Source organism: Mesoplodon mirus (assembly GCF_964341445.2).
Source record: "Mesoplodon mirus genome assembly, chromosome: 12".
In the NCBI taxonomy this organism is placed as follows: Eukaryota; Metazoa; Chordata; class Mammalia; order Artiodactyla; family Ziphiidae; genus Mesoplodon; species Mesoplodon mirus.
This window is the reverse complement of record NC_138988.1, coordinates 24,547,800-24,568,633: the sequence shown is the minus strand read 5'-3', so window position 1 is coordinate 24,568,633 and position 20,834 is coordinate 24,547,800. Positions and strand designations below refer to the sequence as shown.

Genomic DNA, 20,834 nt, shown 5'->3' with positions numbered 1-20,834 from the left:
TTTCCTCTTTCTGGAAATTAGTTTTAAGATCAATTGGAGACAGATAAAGTACATATTATTAGGTTGAATCGTACATAATTGCTGTTGTAAAAGACAAACTGCTGAATATCAGCAATTTCATTTGGGTTAATCTAACGTATAGGCATTGGCAGCGCTCGGCACATGGCAGTGACAAAGAACTTGGAAGAGGACAGCCTGGGATTCAAATGCCAACTTCACTGCTAATTGGTTATATAACCCTGGCCAAGTCATTTAACCATTTTTTAAAAAATCTTCATCCTCTTCTGTAAAATTGGGAATTTTAAGAATACCGAGTTTCTACCTAGAGTGCCTATTATGAGAATAAAATGAGACAGTCCATTTCATACCTTTAGCACACATAAAAGGCTTCACTGCAGGGAGGCTTGATAAATGCTACTTAATGTTAATACTGTATGTTTCTAATCTTTAAAATGAGGTTCCTTACACCTTGTTGGAAGGATTAATGAGACAATGTGTCTGAAGTGCCTGCCACATGGTAACTAAGTACCATTCCTTTACTGATGTAAAGGAACAAGCAATGCCAATGACCAAATAACCTTGGGCAAGTTATTTACTCTCAGTCTCATTTTCTCTGTGAAATGGGAATGGTAGCAGGAGCTCTAACAACATCACAGGATTATCATGAAAATCAAATGATGTAACTTTCTTGAAGGTATCCTGTAAACTATAAGGTATTTTAAGTATGAAACCATGTAATTATTCAAACTTCTCCAGCATTTCTAATTTCCCGTATTACCTACAACCTTTACAGAAAAGCTTCTATCTCGTGGTTTTCTAAGGGCAGAGGGTTCAACTTTCCTTTGCAGATATTTTTTTAAAAATCATCTGAATCAGTGACCAACATTTAAAAACTGAATATTTCTGATTAAAATCTGGATATACTGGGATGTGCTGCTTGACAAACTGTAAGGTCTGGTTCTTTGGATTTGTCTTTTATAGGCAATGTTGGTGACAAGTGTGTGACCAAATTCACCAGGAACACACTCACTGAATTAAGGATTTCTGCACAAAGGTTTTGGCTCCTACCTTTGGTCTGCCCAGCCCTTGCCAGACAAACACCTGGGCCCCAATCTAGAAGAGTGCCCTAAGGCTGTTGCAACGCAAAGGTCTGGGCAGATAAAGGGGCATGCACACTGGGGTGATAGAAAAAAGCCTTAAACTTCAAAAATCCTCTATAATGCACAGACTGGTCTTTGAGTGAATTGATTTTGGGTGAATCTGGTTTTAGACCCTGCACTTTTGGCTGATGGGGTCATGCCATGATCCCACGTTGTCTTTCCATGCAACCAAGGGCAAGATGGCTCATGCACTCCCCCATCTGCCACAGTTCCCACCAGCACTGCCTCGACCAGCCCTGTATACTCTCTCACTCCACCTACCCGGATGCCCAGCCACTTAAATTCAAAACCCCACCCTTCCGGGAAACTCTCCACTTTATCAATCATTTCTACTCTGGTCACCATCAGACCAAGCCTAGCCATGGGAGAAACACAAACCTTACAGAGATTACGCACAGGAGACTTCCTGTGAAGAATATATGAATCGCTTAATGGTACTAAATAAAAATCATTTGAAGAATTATAAATGAATAAAAGATTAATTTGGGTTATCACTTGGCAGTCTGCATCGTTTCTAAGAGACCTGACCATCTCACAGTCCCCATGTTAGCCAACACACATCTCCTGAGGTAGCCGGGCTCCCTCCCAAGTGACAATGTGTGTGTCCTGGCTACTACTTTCAGAACTGGTTCTACAATACAACTCAGCAGGGATGGTGGCTGGGGAGGGAGGGGAGGGCAGGGAAGACGCAAGAAAAAGCCATCACTGGCCTTAATTAACACGCACACTCTTTGGTCACGAGGAAGCCAAAGAAAATATTTTCTGACACACATTTAAAAATTAATGGGAACTGCAAATCAATTTTTAGAGCTTGATAAAATATTGAAGGAGGACCGTAACCCTGAATTTTAGGCCAGAATGAATCAAATCTGTACAGCCTCTCGCTTTGTACAAATTTAGTATTCATTCATTCATTTCCTTACCAAGAACCTCTTGTTATGCCAGGCACTATGCTGGAGAGGTGAAAATGGGACTAAAACATGATCTTCACAAATGCTCTGCATGGTGTACATCGTTTTTTTAAACTTTGTGCAAATGATAGTTACATTAAATGGAGATTCTCTTTCAGCAGGTCAAGGTGGGGCCTGAAATTTTGAATTCTGCTGAATTTATCAGACTGTTTAATGAATCAGTATCTGTCTTTATGTCTAGACTGTAAGCTCCATGAAGGCAGGAGCCACATGTGTTTTGTGCACCACTGCAATTCCCAAACCAAACATGGTGCCAGGCGCACAGTGTCACTCAGTGATTCTTTGCAGGATGAGTAACCAAACAAGTGGAGACAGTACACATGAATCCCAGCTGGGGATGCTCCTCAATACCTATAATGTGGAACTGGGTTTTAATCGCATGACTCACAGCAGTTTCTCTCCAGTCCATCAATTCTATCTGAATGATCTCAGATCCACATCACTTCACTCTGCCAGTTGCTTGCTCAACACATAATGGACTCCCCCATTTGACACAGTTCCCACCAGCACTGCCTCTACCTGCCCTATACACTCTCTCACTCCACCTACCTAGACGCCCAGGCACTTAAATTCAAAACCCCACCCTTCCGGGAAACTCTCCACCTTATCAATCATTTCCACTCTGGTCACCATCAGATCAAGCCTAGCCATGGGAGAAACACAAACCTTACAGAGAGTATACACAGGAGACTCCCTGCATCATTTCTAAGAGACACGAACCTGACCATCCCATAGTCCCCATGTTAGCCAACACACACTTCCTGAGGTGGCCGGGCTCCCATCACTTTCTTTTTACTCTTCCTTTTCTGACCCGCTCCACCCTACAGATCTATGACGTGCGTGCACAGGGGGACAGTGAGCCCATGTTCTATAATTAGAGGTTTGTTCTTGCCAGTGCCATTTACCTTTGAATTTAAGACCAAAAAAGGGCAAAATAAGTTAACAGCTTTGTCACCCTAAGGTAAAGGACCTCTCTCTTTCCAGCCTCAGTTCTCACGGTATAAGGACTAGTATCCACCTAACAGAGACAGATGTCAACAGACCATGTGTATAAAGCACTCAGCATTGTGCTGGCACAATATTAGCATGTAATAAACCCCAGCATCTCAAACTGCGCCTGATGCTGTGAGTAGATAACAGCTCTACTATGTAAAAGATGGCATTGTTACCAAAGTATGTATTTAAAGAACAACATTAGGGCTTGCCTGGTGGTGCAGCATTAAGAATCTGCCTGCCAATACAGGCGACACAGTTTTGAGCCCTGGTCCGGGAAGATCCCACATGCTGTGGAGCAACTAAGCCCGTGCGGCACAACTACTGAGCCTGCACTCTAGAGCCCGCGAGCCACAACTACTGAGCCCACACTCCACAAATACTGAAGCCCACGTGCCTAGAGCCCGTGCTCTGCAACAAGAGAAGCCACTGCAATGAGAAGCCCGCGAACCGCAATGAAGAGTAGCCCCCACTTGCCGCAACTAGAGAAAGCCTGTGCGCAGCAAACAAAAAGCCAACTCAGCCATAAATAAATAAATTTATAAAGAACAACATTAACAAAAAGTTACCTTTATTGTGCACCTACCAGGTCACTACCCACACATTCACTAATTCTAATCTTTAACAATCCTACAGAAAAAAAAAACATCAATATTCCCATTTTCAGATGAAGAAACAGATTCACACAATGCATAAGTGATGACTGGCATTTAAACATGGATCTGACCCAATCATCTATGCTCTCGACTCCAGGAATTGCTGGGGATCTCTGAGCAGAAAATTAAGTGAAACGTTCCTGGCCTCAGCCTCCTCGTCTTCACAGGCAGAGGAACAGAGAATTGTCGCACAGATTTTCTTTGGTTCTTTCGTTACCAACAGAGAACACTGCATGGTGGAGTTTGCCAACAGAGCTTATCCCAACAGACGGATGCTGAGGCCTGCCAAAGAACAGGACTCCAGATGGTCTCGTCTTCCTCAATGACAAACAAGAACTCTCTTCACCCCTGCTTTATCTCTGTGTCCCCTCAAAGTAGACCTTTGGCAGCTGCCTTTTTGTAGACCTTCTAGGAAGCAGAACAGTAACATTATTGAAGGCGGACACCCCCCCTTCGTAATTAACATGCAGAGATATGCAACCCATAACTCCAATTGGAAATGTCACACTGGCACCGCACTTCCATGCTGAGGGGCAATCTTTGCAGGGCTCAAAGTGTATAATCAGCCTCTTCTACCCAGAGGCATTTGTAAAACAGGCATGTTTGGAACCACCCCACTGAATAGTTCATCCCTTGTAAACTCTCTCCTGGAGGAGCCCCAAGGGCTGGCTGAGGCAGCAACCTGTCTTACTGAGCACAAATGGCAACAGGAAAAAAAAAAAAAAGAGAAAGCAAGGCAAAAAGGAGATGGTGCCGCTGATTTATTTCAAGAGCCTTATCAAATACGTTAGCTCATTGTCACAATTAGGAAGTTGGGCCAAGGAGGAAAGACACATTTAGTCTTGTCTTCTTTGCCTTGCCTTGATATTGATTCCGTCCAGAGACAGAACGAGAAGTTGGTTCAAATTGCAGAGCCAAGACCAATTATGAGCTCCACTCACAACCTTTATACCTTGTGAGGGGCAATAGTGAGGTTCCTTTCACAGTGAGGAAGGGCCTCTACTCTGTTGGAGGGTACGAGTCATATACCAGGCATTATAGCTGATGGGGGTGGAAGATTTAACCATGGAGCCCCTGACCCCACTCCCCCCACCACACACACCAGATCTGGCCTTTTCCAACACTTCTTATCTTAGCAAATGGTGCCAGCATCTACTCAGTTTCCTAAGACAGAAACTAGGAGTCATTCTAGGAAGAATATCATCACCTGAATCTTCTACTTCCTTCTTATGATAACCAATCCCCAAGTCCACATAAACATCTCATACTGTTGATAACACAATGTGTAACTCCTCTAAAAATTACAATATTTTCTAAGATACTTATACTAATAAAAGAGCATAGCCCCCCCCACACACAATCACACATATATCTCAAGATTCAGTCAACTTATCACCACCACTACCAACGTAGTCTAAAGCTAACTCCATGTAGGGCTGCCAGATAAAATACAAGACTGGTATTCTGTATTTTTATTTGCTAAATTTAGCAACCTAACTCCAGCTCAACCACCAGAGCTCATCTCAATACTATAATGCTTCTCCATGGGAAGCATTTCCCAACCCCAAAGACATCGAATCTCCCCATCATATGGTCTCCTTTAAATATCCTGATACCTGTAACATACATACAAATGTATATTTATTTCTGAGATTGTTTGATTAATGTGTCTCATGAACTAGACTGTAAGACCCATAAGGGCAATACTCATGTCTGGTTTTGCTCAGCATTTTATCTTTAATGAATAAATGAATGAATGTACAAACTAGTAAGAGACTCTACAAGAAGAGTATCCATTTCCAGGCAGCAGACTTAGGAAAGACTGGCATCCCAGTCCTGTCTAGGACATGACCTGAGTGAGGGGCATATGGCCCTCAAAACTAAAATTGGGTTTTGTCCCCAATTCTCCTTGGTGTCTTAGACCAGCGGTCCCCAACCTTTTTGGCAGCAGGGACCGGTTTCGTGGAAGATAATTTTTCCACGGATGGGGGTGGGGGGAATGGTTCATGCGGTAATGCGAGCGATGGGGAGCGGCAGATGAAGCTTCACTTGCTCGCCCACCACTCACCTCCTGCTGTGCAGCCCAGTTCCTAACAGGCCACGGACCCATACCAGTCCACAGCCAGGGGGTTGGGGACCCCGTCTTAGACCATTCTCTCTCTGGATCTCAGTTCTGTCTTCTGAAGAGATGAGCTCTACTGCCTTTCCAGCTTTAAAATTTTACAATCCGTCAATTCTAAACCCCAAACAAATATTGGACCTGAAAGAATATTTGGAAGGTTATCAGACCTTGAGGTTTTATTGGTTGACTCTACTTGTCTGCCCTATCATATGTCACGGAATGTACATAAAGAAGATCACCTCTCCTCTGTAGTAACATCCTCTTTGGCAGGATTCAAAATTACACTTTCCTAAAGGAGCTCAACTCTTAAAAGATGTGCTTAGCTCTCTGAAGTCAGATGAGTGAGAAAGGATGGATCTTCTTGAGTAGGTCCTCACCCGTCCTTGCAGGAGCTTTCATTCTTCAATATACACAAATCAATCAATGTGATACACCATATTAACAAATTGAAGGATAAAAATCATATGATCATCTCAATTGATGCAGAAAAAGCTTTTGACAAAATTCAACAGCCATTTATGATAAAAAACTCTCCAGAAAGTGGGCAGAGGGGGAACTTACTTCAACATAATAAAGGCCATATATGACAAACCCACAGCCAACATCGTTCTCAATGGTGAAAAACTGAAAGGATTTCTACTAAGATCAGGAACAAGACAAGACTGGCCACTCTCACCGCTATTATTCAACACAGTTTTGGAAGTTTTAGTCACAGCAATCAGAGATGAAAAAGAAATAAAAGGAATCCAAACCGGAAGAGAAGAAGTAAAGCTGTCACTGTTTGCAGATGACATGATACTATACATAAGGAATCCTAAAGATGCTACCAGAAAACTACTAGAGCTAATCAATGACTTTGGTAAAGTAGCAGGATACCAAATTAATGCACAGAAATCTCTTGCATTCCTATACACAAACGATGAAAAATCTGAAAGAGAAATTAAGGAAACACTCCCATTTACCACTGCAACAAAAAGAATAAAATACCTAGGAATAAACCTATCTAAGGAGACAAAAGTTTCCTGTATGCAGAAAACAACAGGTACTGATGAAAGAAATTGAAGATGATACAAACAGATGGAGAGATATACCATGTTCTTGGATTCGAAGAATCGACATTGTGAAAATGACTATACTACCCAAAGAAATCTACAGATTCAATGTAATCCTTATCAAACTACCAATGGCATTTTTCACAGAACTAGAACAAAAAAATTTCACACTTTGTATGGAAACACAAAAGACCCCGAATACCAAAGCAATCTTGAGAAAGAAAAACGGAGCTGGAGGAATCAGGCTCCCTATCTTCAGACTATACTACAAAGCTAAAGTAATCAAGAAAGTATGGTACTGGCACAAAAACAGAAATATAGATCAATGGAACAGGATAGAAAGCCCAGAGAGAAACCCACACACATATCTTTGATAAAGGAGGCAAGAATATACAATGGAGAAAAGACAGCCTCTTCAATAAGTGGTGCTGGGAGAACTAGGCACCTACATATAAAGGAAAGAAATTAGAACACTTCCTAACACCATATACAAAAATAAACTCAAAATGGATTAAAGACCTAAATGTAAGGCCAGACACTATAAAACTCCTAGAGGAAAACATACGCAGAACACTCTATGACATAAATCACAGCAAGATCCTTTCTGACCCACCTCCTAGAGTAATGGAAATAAAGACAAAAATAAACAAATGGGACCTAATGAAACTTAAAAGCTTTTGCATAGCACAGGAAACCATAAACAAGACGAAAAGACAACCCTCAGAATGGGAGAAAATATTTGCAAACAAAGCAACCAACAAAGGATTAATCTCCAAAATATACAAGCAGCTCATGCAGCTCAATAACAAAAAAACAAACAACCCAATCCAAAAATGGGCAGAAGAACTAAACAGACATTTCTCCAAAGAAGATATACAGATTGGCAACAAACACATGAAAGGATGCTCAACATCACTAATCATTAGAGAAATGCAAATCAAAACTACAATGAGGTATCACCTCACACCAGTCAGAATGGCCATCATCAAAAAAATCTACAAACAATAAATGCTGGGGAGGGTGTGGAGAAAAGGGAACCCTCTTGCACTGTAGGTGGGAATGTAAATTGATACAGCCACTATGGAGAACAGTATGGAGGTTCCTTGAAAAACTAAAAATAGAACTACCATATGACACAGCAATCCCACTACTGGGCATATATCCTGAGAAAACCATAATTCAAAAAGAGTCATGCAGCACAATGTTCATTGCAGCACTATTTACAATAGCCAGGACATGGAAGCAATCTACGTGTCCATCGACAGATGAATGGATAAAGAAGATGTGGCACATATATACAATGGAATATTACTCAGCCATAAAGAGAAATGACATTGAGTTATTTGTAGTGAGGTGGATGGACCTAGAGACTGTCATACAGTGTGAAGTAAGTCAGAAGGAGAAAAACAAATACTGTATGCTAACACATATATGGAATCTAAAAAAAAAAAGGTTCTGAGGAACCTAGGGGCAGGATAGGAATAAAGACGCAGACGCAGAGAATGTACTTGAGGACACGGGGAGGGGGAAGGGTAAGCTGGGACAAAGTGAGAGAGTGGCATGGACATATACACACTACCAAATGTAAAATAGATAGATAGTGGGAAGCAGCCTCATCGCACAGGGAGATCAGCTCAGTGCTTTGTGACCACCTAGAGGGGTGGGATAGGGAGGGTGGGAGGGAGACGCAAGAGGGAGGTAACATGGGGATATATGTATACGTAGAGTTGATTCACTTTGTTATACAGCAGCAACCAGCACAACAATGTAAAGCAATTATAGTCCAATAAAGATGTTAAAAAAAAAAAAAAAAGAACTGCCCTGGAAAATATTGCAGCCATCAGACACACAAGACTATTTAAGGCTAAATTCGTTTAAACTATTAAATTTAAAATCCAGTTTCTCGGTCACAAAAATCATATGTGGCCAGTGGCTGCCATGTTGGACAGCTCAGAATACTGAACATTTCCATCACTGAAGAAAGTCCTACTGGATAGCATTGGTTCTACAGGATTCAAGAAATGGTTCCTTGCTCCTCCATCCCTAGGACCAACGTTCGGACCTTCTCTTGGTTCACTGCATTTGCTCTCTCTGAATTCAGGCTTTGTGGCTGGTACTGAAACACTGAACTCATGAGATCCTCTGACGAGCTTCAGGTCAAAGGTCACTTCCTCCAGGGGACCGACTCTGATGCGAGATTCTCTGATGCGAGATTCAATGTAGCACCCTTGCTAGATGCTTCTGGGGCACCCTTGTAGTTTCCTTCTCAGAACATTCATCACGTCTCTTGAAATTGTTTAAATTTAATTTGTCTCCCAAGACTGAGGGTCTATAGAGACTCTAGAGCCACATAAGCCTGGGTTTGATTCCCAGCTCTATCTCGGGCTCACTCCATGAACAAAGCAAAGACAACGAGCATTTCTGGGCCTCATATTCTTCTTCTGTAACATGGGGATAAACTGTACCCAGCTCATAGGATTACTGGGTAATTAAGTGAGTTGGTACACATAATGTGCTTTGAAAAGCACCCAGCACATAGTGTACACTGGACAAACATTGGCAGAAATAAATAACTAAAGAGCATAAGCACCTTCAAAGGCAGAGCTGCTTTGGTCTTCTGCCCTATACATCACACCCTGTGCCTGGGGGCAATGTTGAAATGAACTGTGTGGGCACAGAAGGGCTGGCTTTAAAACTGCACTGCCAGGAACTTGCTCTATAGATCTACTCAAGACAGTACAGTGAGATATTTGTACAGGGATATTCATGTCAGCACTGTTTACAAAACACCAAAAAAAGTAGGGAGAGGGGCATCCAAATGTCCATCTGCAGAGGACTAGTTAAATAAACTACATATATTCATACAATGGGATATGCTGCAGCATTAATAAGGAATGAGGTGGAACTGTGTACTTAACACACCTCCAAGACGTGTTAAGTACAATGGACAAGAATGCAGTGAAATAAACAAGTATACATATGTTTATGCCGTATATGTCTAAGTTTTCTGAATCTCTGCACTAGACCCTCTAACAGTGGTTTCCTATGAGGAGGAGGAGAATCAATTTAGACTTAAATATACTTAAGTTCTTTACTCTAGAAAGAATTCCATCATATACATTCATGACTTTTCCTTAAAACTGTTTAAAAGTCTTGCTGTGAAGGGTGATTTGTATTTTGGTGTCTTCCTCTTTGGAACCAGGACAGGCCAAGAGGAAAAAAAATGTGAACAGGGGAAACAGACAGTGAGTACCTGGGAAGTAAAGAAAGATATTTTACTGGTAAATCCACTGGTTTACTGACTAGGAGAAGGGGGAGGGAATCCATCCACCAGGGTGGCAATTTCAGACCGGTCGTGTGTGTAAATATAAGAGCTAACACGCTGATGGAGGGCTTACATGTGTCAGATGCTGTGCTCAGCCCTTTCCAATTATTGTCTCATTTAATCCTACCTATGAGAAAGCACTATTATTATCCTCATTTTACCAAAGGGAAAATGAAGACACGGAGCATTAAGCAACTTGCTGGAGGACACACAGCTCAACAACAGAGGGGCTGAGACTCAAACTCTGGCAGGGTCACAACCCAGCATGCATGTTTGTTACTGTCCAATAGACAGAGCCACCATCGAGGGGCTAGTCCAGGGGGAGCAAAGACAGAGAAATCTCTTGAAGATCTATCCTGCCCTATTCCTGTGGCAGCACCCAGCATTACATAAAAGTTCCATTTTGCTTTCAGCCTATGAGAGTCAACACAATATATTCCAGTGGCTTCCAAAAAATTATGAGCTGTCTCATATGACCGGGAAATCATAGAGCTAAAAGGTCAAAAGGCTGAAGAACACAGTCAAATGGCTGAAAAATGGAGTGGATTCATATGTGGCAAAAGAGAATTTCAACTCCAAAATAACTGAGCAACATCCACAGAAAGACGGTTTTGTGGAAGGATGAGTAGACATTTTCTGAAAACCTTTTTCCTTTGCTACCCACCAGGAAGTTGGGTGAAAGTACTAATGAGCTATTTTTACAACTTTTTAGTGACATCCAGGATCTTCTGAGGTTTTCAAGAAAGTGCATGGGATCTGAAAGTCCAACAACTGTGTTTGCTTCCTGGCGCTGCATAACCTTGAGCAAGTTCCTAAATGCTACCTGGCCTCAGCATCCCCATCTAAAAAGTCAGGCATAATAGCTACCTCCGTCAAAGTGATCAAATTAATGGGAAAACAAAGTGACTCCACCTATGTATCACCTGTAACATAACCACCCCAAAAAAATGAGTTGATTTTCTTTTTTGTCCCAGACAAGCTGTTGTCTAACCACATACTTTTCTTTTTCAACCCAATACTCTTTGGCTTTTCACAACCACTCCCATGCTTAACCTCTCCAAAAAGGCAAACAGATGTTTTTTATATTAGGGGCACAAGCTCCCCTGATGGGCATAATAACTGATTTCAGATAGGACAATTCACTTTCTTAAACCAAAGAGGATCCACACTTGCTCTATTCTTAGCCACTTGAATTTGTAACTGGATTCACATTTACAAAACAACACACTGAAGAAGCTCTTGGTACATCCACTCAGGCCCCCATCCCTTCCCTCCCCTCACTCCTAGACCTTAACAAATCATTCTTGCCTCGGGCATTCTCAGATGCCCTCCCAGCCCACCAACCACCAGTCACATCCCAACACTTCAAGGAAATTACAACAATTGATAATCAGCAATACTCAAAGCAAATCTTCCTGAATTCACAATATAGGAATTTGATTAATACCTAACCAATGTTAACCGTATATTCACAATTTGAAAATAAACAGTAGGTACAAAGATAACGCTCTTCCCTGTATCCCTGCAAAAAATATCAAACCAGAATCAGCATCCCTAAGATTTATGATCATTACTTAACTATTAGCCACTGCCCGGAACAGGGGTGATTATCATATCAAAGTTATAATACCCCTAATAAAACAATAGCCTATTTCGTATTCATCCTTTGTTTTTAAGTCTCATCTTGAAAATGCCACTGGGATTGTCCAGTAAGTCCAAGCTTTGAGTTTAGAAAAAGAACACATAATATAATATCTTGACCTACTTATTATTAATAGTATCATAGTATGCCCTTCTGTCTCAAATAATAACACTCAACAGAGCAATCAAGCTATAATATTGTTTTCAGAAAATATAAGTTTAATTTCCCCCCTACATTTGGCTTTGAGCTTGCAATCTGATTTGTAGGATCTCATCCTACAGATTTATTTTCACCTGTGTGGAATGATTTATATCCATGTTATTCAACACAGTTGTATTCTCAAATATTAAAAATGTTTATCCAGGGGCTTCCCTGGTGGCGCAGTGGTTGAGAGTCCGCCTGCCGATGCAGGGGACGTGGGTTCGTGCCCCGGTCTGGGAAGATCCCACATGCTGCGGAGCAGCTGGGCCCGTGAGCCATGGCCGCTGAGCCTGCGCGTCCGGAGCCTGTGCTCTGCAACGGGAGAGGCCACAGCAGTGAGAGGCCTGCGTAGTGAAAAAAAAAAAAAAAAAAAAAAAGGTTTATCCAAAGGGACCAAGTTAAATAAATTATGGTCCACCTATCTGAAGAGATTACACAGCCACTTAAAAAAGAAAACAAGAAGTGCTCTATTACTGAACTGCGAAGACCTGTAAGACATACGGTTATATAAAAGAGCAAAGTGCCAAACAGCATGTAGTGTATACTACCTTCTGTATAAAACAGGGAAGAAATGAGAACACACATATGAAACACATATGAGTATGTGTACACTCGCACATGTGTTTGTATTTACATTAAACAGTTTCAGAAGGGAAATCAGAAACGAGTAACAGTGGTTGTAATATCTGGGGAAAGGAGAAATGGAAATGAGGCAGGTGGAAGACAGATCTAGGAAAGAGCTTGCTTATCAAATACTTCTGAAATATTCTGCTTTATGAACCATGTAAATGTATCATCTACTCAAAAAATACATTAAATAGCAATTGATGTTAAAAAATGGCATTCCAGTCCCTTGAGATTAAGACAACACCAATAAGGTCATATTTTATGATTGACTATGATTCTTCTTCCTCTTCTTTCTTATACCATACATGCCCATATTAAACACACACACACATGCGCGCACATGTTTAAATCAATAAATTAAAGGAGAAAATGCCTCGAGTGAATGAAAAAAAAAACCAAATTATTTTTAAAGTGCTCCACAAAGCCTTATTCCATATTCCATATATTTTATTATTATTACTCCCCTTAAGGTGAACTTCAGCCTCCTATAGATGTTCAGACTTCACGAGTCCACAGAATCTTTGCCTGGATGGCCCTGGATCCTCTGCAGGACCCAGCAGAGAGGTATCCTCACCACTGCCATACAGATCAGCTCACCTTCATAGGTGCCGACTTCTAGAAGAGTCCCGCTCTGCTCGAGGTCCAAGAACTCCTTCACAGTCAGAAAGTTATAGTCCACGCCAGGCACCTCTCCTTCTCTGGGAGACCGGGTTGTGCCTGCAGCAGACAAGACAAAGGCACAAGAAATCATCAGTCCACTGAAACAGGAAGCACCCCATCCAGGTGTAATTAAAATAACCTGTTCAGTAAGCTGGAGTACCTAAACTAACAGACCCACCTACTGAGACAGGGACCTGGCAAAGACAACTTCTTTCTAGCAGAAAAGTATCCTCACTTCCATCCTCTGATGCCTGGGCCCCTCAAATGCAAGAAAGAGAAAACCAAGCACAGCAAGGCAACCCAGAGAGATTTTTATCACTTAAAACATGCACTGAATGAAAAGGGTGAACTGGATTTTATACAGATGACATTCACAACCAGCAGCTTTTAGGGATCCAATAAGTTCTAAAAAAGGTATCCACCTTAAGCTCAGAGCCTAAGGGGTTTATATTTTTATCATAGGCCTCAAAATTCTTGTGTTCCTCAACACATCTGGCAACTTCCAATGTAATAAGCCCTTTGAAGAAAATGACACCCACTGCATAAACACATCACTAGAGAAATTCAATTGCCCAATATCTGTGGCTGGATACCTCCCAGGGATTAAAATGTTGCTGCTCTCCATGTAATTAATATGTTTGGCAAAAAGAGGCCACCCATAACTTCTGATGGGAGAAAAAGGACACTGCATTTGCTAGAAAATTCTCCTCCTGAATTAATCTCGTCATTCTCTCAAAGACTAATAAATATAATGATTCTTCTTATGAAATAACACAGAGCCTCTAGAATATTTAAGTCACCCAGCTCAGGTGCTGGGCGGGAGACCTATCAATTTAGCTCAACCTCACACCAAAGTGTGGAAGGAATATGGTTTACACACAAAACAAAAAAAGAAAATAAACCAAGAAGCAATTACATAGTGTATACCAGGAACCTATGTTCAACATTAGGAGAGACCAAAAAAGAGCAAAACTCATGACTTCTGCTCCTACATTCAAGTTAGGGGATATGATCAACATGGGTTCATTTTGCAAGGCACCATTACCTATGGCGCTTTCAGGTCAATGTTTTTTTAATATAATAAGCAGGGATTTTTCCCTAGTCCTAATTCTCCCTAAAACAATGAAATAAGCAACTGTATGTTAGCTCCAGTGCTCATGGCAGAGCACAGTCTCTGATCATGTGAATTTCCATGCACTTACAGTGGATATCCAGAATTCTCTTAAATCAAAAAACTCAACACTTGTTGCATATTTCATTCAGGTTAAACACATTTTTAAACCAGCCCCGTTTTTCTATTATCTGAAGTTTGAGTGCTATAAAGAGCTGCAAACTGTCCACAGAACAATTATATTACGAATGTTAGCTTATGCCCAGCACTCTGGGACTTTCTGGTAAAGAAGCCTGCTTGTATAGTGTCCAGCAGTCTACTCTTGTAGTGTATCCTAATTTGTTCCCATTTCTGGCTCCCCTGACAGATGATGACGAGGTCACTGAAGTGCTTCACAATATTTATATCTATGGTGTCAAGCACACGGTGGGTATTCCAGAAGCATAAACAGTACCATATACTGTTGTAGAGCAGGTATATAGAATGGGAATGATGAATTCATAGTCTGTCTGGCTCACCAGGTTGTGGTCTTGGGCATGTTCCTGAGCTTCTGCTATTTCTCAGTTTCCTCACCTGTGAAATAAGGATAATAATACTACCTACACTATAGGTTTGTTGTGCGTATTGAGTGGGATAAGACTTTTAGAAGGCTAAGCTCAATAATTGCTACCAGATATATACTTTATGTTACTATTAGAATGAAATGAGTTGGTAGACTATTATAGTTCAAATTTTATATATACATATAATTATATATATTAATACATTACATATATTATTACATGTTTCATTTTTTCAAGAATTATTCACTAAGGCCCCAATACCTTCTGGGCAGCAATTTAGGCACTGGAGAAGAAGCCAAAGCCCCTACTCTAATGGAATTTATATTTTATTATAAAAGACAGATTATAAATATGTATATGGATATACCATATAATTTCAAGTGTGTGAAAATCTCTTAGAGGGAGGAAGCAAGGTGAGGAGTAGCAAAGCTACTTTAGACAGGTAATCAGGAAAAGCCTGGCTAAGGAGGTGCCATCTAAACTGAGAGCAGCACAAAGGTGATGGGAAAAGCATCCCAGCCTGGGCTAAGGCCAAAGGCTTAGAAGTAGGAATAGATTTAGCATGTTGGGGGAAGGGCAAAAAGTCCAGAGTTAACTGTAGCAGAGCAATGGAAAAGAGGTTAGAAATGAAAGCAAGTGGCCAGATGATGCAGGCCACAGCAAACATTTCATATTTTATTCTAAGGATGATGGGAAGCCACTAGAGCGTTTTGAGCAGGATAGTACCATGATTTATTTTTAAAAGATCAGTGAGCTAAGGGTAGAAAACAGGCAGAGTAGGAGGGTGAGGTGGGCAAAAACAGAAGCAAGAAGACAAGTTAGTTGGTTACTACAGTGTCCAGGTGAGAAAAAAAAATCAGGGCACAGACAAGAACAGTAGACAAAGGTGACAAGAAGCAGTGAGATTTCTATTATGAATTGTAAACATTTTAAACAGCTATAAGACACTCCGCAGGACAGATGTATTAAAAGTACATCAACTGATCAGGCCATGCTAGGTCTATATTTTAAAGACAGAACTTGCTGATGAAGTAGATGGAGTGTATAAGAGAAACAAAAGAATAAGGACTGCCATCTTATTCTTTGACCTGGGCAAATGGGTTCTGCCATTTACAGAGATCAAGAAGATGGGGGAAATGGTTTTTAGGGGAAAAAATTTAAGAGTTCACTTCTGAACATGTAAAAAGTATGAAATGCCTATCAGACACCTAGATGTAGAGAGCTGTGAACAGGTGACTATGTAAATCTGAAGATCAGAGTAGTGGTTGGGCCCTAAACTTGGGAGTCATCAGTAAACCACTGGCATTTGAAGGCAAGAGACAGAAAGAGATAATCAAGGGGGAGAGAGAGTATAGAAAAAGCAGCCAAGAAGTTTGACTTAAACACAAAAACCTTATAATTTTTAGACACTGAGAAGAGGAGGAAGACTCAGAGGAGACTAAGAGACAATAGTCAGCAAGGCGGGACCAGAGGAGGAGGGTGTGATGTCTCAGAGCCAAGTGCAAAAGCTGTTCAGCCAGCTACTTGGAAAGCACAAACAGTCTACATCATATTGGGAAATTCCAGCGCAGGGCAAGAACAGAATCTCTTTGAAACCTGCTGTGAAAGAATCTGTCCTAAATATGTTTTATATGGCAACTCTGATATTTGGACTCCATACCAAAATTCTATTAACTTCAAGATTTGTTGGGTTTTTAAAGTCTTCTACACCACACAGTATTGGTTTTTTTTCCCCTCCTATAACCATCTTTAATCTTTGTCATTTCTTTCCACATTTTCTGAACCAATTTCTCAGTGTAACTGTAAAGACAACAATAACCTCTGGGTCTTAATTTCCTGAAAGGATTGAAAACAATCAAGAACTTGAAAAATGGAACATTTTAAAGGAAAAATGAAAACGAGCAGACATCATTTTCCCCTGGAAATAAATAAGCTTAGAAGGACCTTTGAGCAGCAGGGGAAGTGGGTGGGGGCAGGTATATCTCCACCCACAAAACCCTCAGGGTTTATTACCCAGACAAAACCTTTCCACTCTGCAGGCCATGAGGAGGTTTACACCCAGTTATCCTCTGAGCAGCCTGCCCTGGGTCTGGGACCACATGACCAGGATGCATTCAGTGACGCTAGGGAGAAAGGGCCTGGGAGGGGACCCCGCCCCCTCTTTTCTTCCAGCAGAATGACAGGCTGCCTGCTGGACACACGCCTGGCAGATGGCATTTCAAAGGTTTTTCAGGAGCCATCTGGGGTGGGTACAATTATTACAAACCACGCTTCTAACAAAGCCAGAAGGGTTACTTCCTGGCAGAAGAGAAGTAAAACAAATTCTATCATGTTTTTCGGGGACAGCATATTAAAAAAAAAAAAAAAAATCACCAGGCCGACAAACAGAGGTTGCTATAGCCTACCAACATTGCTTTTTGCTGGTCTAGCTAGAAATCAGGCCAAAAATATCTTGCACTTATTATGTTTGAACAAACAAACACAGTGCCCAGTTCCTCGCCTTCCAAAAGGGGGAAAAAAAAGAAAAAAAGAGAGAGAGAGATTATCAAACACCAAGAAAAAAATAATAGCTTCCGTTTACTGGATGCTTACTTATGTCTTAGGCAAGGTGCTAAGCACTTAATCAATACTGCTGTATCTAATCTTCCTAGGAAACACAGAAGGATTGTTATTATACTCATTTTTTGATGAGGAAGCTGATACCCAGAGAAGTAAAGTAACTTTCCCAAGGTCACATAACAAGTAAGCTGGGCAGAGCTATGACTTGAAAGTAGGCAATCTGACTTTACTATCCCTCATTGGAAACCACTGTTGGCCAACAGAACTTGCTGCCATAATGGAAATGATCCATAGATGTGAGTCTAACATGGTAGCCACTAGCCACATCTGGTTATTATTATTTTGATTATATACATTTCAGGTGTACAACGTTATAGTTCAACATCTGTACACATGTGGTTATTGATATGTGGCTAACATGATAGAGGAAATGAATTGAAATTTTATCTAATTTTAATTACTTTAGATTTAAATAGCCACATGTGGCTAGTGGCAACTGGACTGGCCAGTGCAATTCTAAACTAGGAGGGCATTTCCAGTACAATGTTCACGAGCATGCCCCCAAAGCACTTCCAGCTCTCAAAATAAAAACAAGAAACATATCAAACTGCAGAATCTTGTACTCATACAGGAAATCCATCCTTTTAAAAACTCTTATATGCTTTGAAAAATGATCTAGTCAAACTCTATGTTTTGTACTAAAAATTCCATTTGGTTCCTGTTGGCTATGGACTCTTAGAAAAAAAAATTCTCCTTAGATAAACTGTGGCATCATCGTTTATAGCCAAAACAAAAACCAAAACCCAGACCAAAACAAATGCAGTCCCCCAAAATAAACCATCAAATAAAACTGAGTGCCTATGAATATGGGAATGACTGAATGAAATATGGTAGAGTCACCCTTAGGAAATATATATACATATATATTTTTGCTATATAAAGAATACTTGTTAGATGTACATGCAGTTACCAGAAAGAATATCTACAATGTACAGTTGAGTGATATAAAGTGCAAAAAAAAAAAAAAAATCACTGCATTTTATTGAAAAAGAGGAAAGAAAGCCCTATGGGTGCTGCATGTTTTATGAGTTAATAAATAGTTAAACGGAGGGAACAAACCCTTAACAGTGGCAACCTCAGGAGGGTGGGTTCAGAAATGGGAAGAGAAAAAAGGACTGTTTCTTTAAATCTCTCTGAATTGTACCACTGCTCACGTAGTTGTTCTGGCACTTTATAAATCAAATAAAATAATTATTTAAGAAATCTTTACCTGATCCTTGGGCTTCCTACTCAAACAACTTCAATATTAGCTTAGTCCTTGCAAAAACGCGCCAAAGAATAGAACCTCCAAGTGAATCAAACACACCATATTTCCCAAGATTTTCCACCTCACAGAAAGCCAGCATCAATGTCCCCAACACTTGCCTTTAGCTATGAATAGGAATACAGGGCAAATAAAGTTGAGAAGGTGGCACTATTTTTCTGCCTGATTTTGGTTTTTAAACCTCAAACTGTTCATCACTTAAACAGAGTCCTTTTGAAGTGTTAAAAGTTAACAAGATTTGCACCAGAGCAGTGAATACTATCAGGCTTTTCTGCCACCAGATCACAACTTAACAAGTTAATTTGAGCTACGCCCTGCTGACTGTCTCAGTATGAGTTAGCAATGCCCCCAAACGTTTGCCCAGAAAGCTTGAGTGGCTGCTTGCTTCTTGGGCACATTCTATGGTTCATAAACTTTCAGTGTACCTGGCATGAGTGACCCTCGCTGAAGAAATCAGAAAACGACCTTCCTTGTCATCAAACTCCACAAACTATGGCTACAGAAATGAAACCAGATTCGGAGCTCATCTGCTCTCTCTTCTTATTCTAGAAATTCTCTTGAAATATCCAGTTAAGGCAGCAAAAAAATCCTAGAAATGAGACACTAACATGCTATTTCCTACTGCTATGTGTTCCCAATACCATTAGGTTTCTAGACAAGCCGTCACTCAGCACCTGTCCAACTTGCCTGAAGGCCAGGTTGCTAATATGGTGATCATTACTCTACTAAGATTAAACTGTTAATACTCAAGGATATCACCTGATGTTAAATTCATCTGGGTCTTGCTTATCCAAATCTAACAATAAGGCTTCCAAAAATTATAGTCATCCCAACCGCTTCCATGTAAAAGAAAGTGCATGATATTCTATAATAAAACAAGTATTTACATTGCTTGAAATTGGTTAAATATCCAGGATACCCTCATACTATTCATTCTTTAGTTGATGGAGAGGAAGCAGAGTAGAACATGTTGTTTCCCCAAATTCACTCACTTACCTACCACTCACACAAGTTTTGCCCTATCTCAGTACCAGCAGTACTACTGACTCAGTATTTTCACTTCAAGTCAAAGCTGTTTAAAAAACTTAAATATATTCATGTAAAAAGGAAATGCTTAACTGCTACATACCTATTACAATGGAGTAAAAAAAAAAAATCTTACGATACCAGATGCTGCCAAAACATGGAGCAACTGGAACTCTCAAACGTTGTTGCCAAGGATGCAAAATGGTACAGCTACTGGGAAAAGAGTTTGGCAGTTTGCTAAAAAGTTAAACATAAATCTACCATATGACCCCAAAATCACACTTCTAAATATTTATCTTAGAGAAATGAAAACCTACATTCACACAAAAACCTATATACAAATGTTTATAGCAGCTCTATGCATAATCAACCCAAAAGAGAAAAAACAACCTGAACGTCCTTCAACTGGTGAATGGATACACTGTGGTAAATCCCTACAATGAACTTGGCTAAAGTACAGATGTACACAACAACATGGATTAATCTCAAATAGACTGCGTAAGTTTAAGAAAAGCCAGACTCACAAGGCTACGTACTGTATAATTCCATTTCAGTGATATTCTATAAAAGGCAGTACTACAATAGGGATGGAGAATAAACCAGTTGTTGCCAGGTGTGTGGTTAGGGCTGACTACAAAGGGGACAGTAGAAGGGAATGGGGGGAGGGGGGAGGGGTTGAGGAGGCCGAACTCTTCTGTATCCTGATTGTGGTGGAGGGTGAAGGACGATGCATTTCTCAAAACCTACAGAAGTGTACGCCACAAAGAGTGAATTTTACTGCTTATAAAACTTTAGAAAGGGAAACATTTAACATTACCTCCAGTGAACAGTCAGTTTCAGCC

At 40.6% G+C, this 20,834-nt stretch overlaps 1 protein-coding gene across 1 annotated transcript in view; it reads right to left on the bottom strand.

The window, feature by feature from the left end:
• MAGI1 (membrane associated guanylate kinase, WW and PDZ domain containing 1) overlaps positions 1 to 20,834 on the bottom strand; it is a 620,740-nt gene that overhangs the window by 127,430 nt on the left and 472,476 nt on the right. The window contains exon 3 of the mRNA XM_082637692.1: positions 13,347 to 13,466. Within this exon, the coding sequence (XP_082493818.1) occupies positions 13,347 to 13,466 (120 nt within the window). The remainder of the gene's footprint in view (positions 1 to 13,346; positions 13,467 to 20,834) is intronic.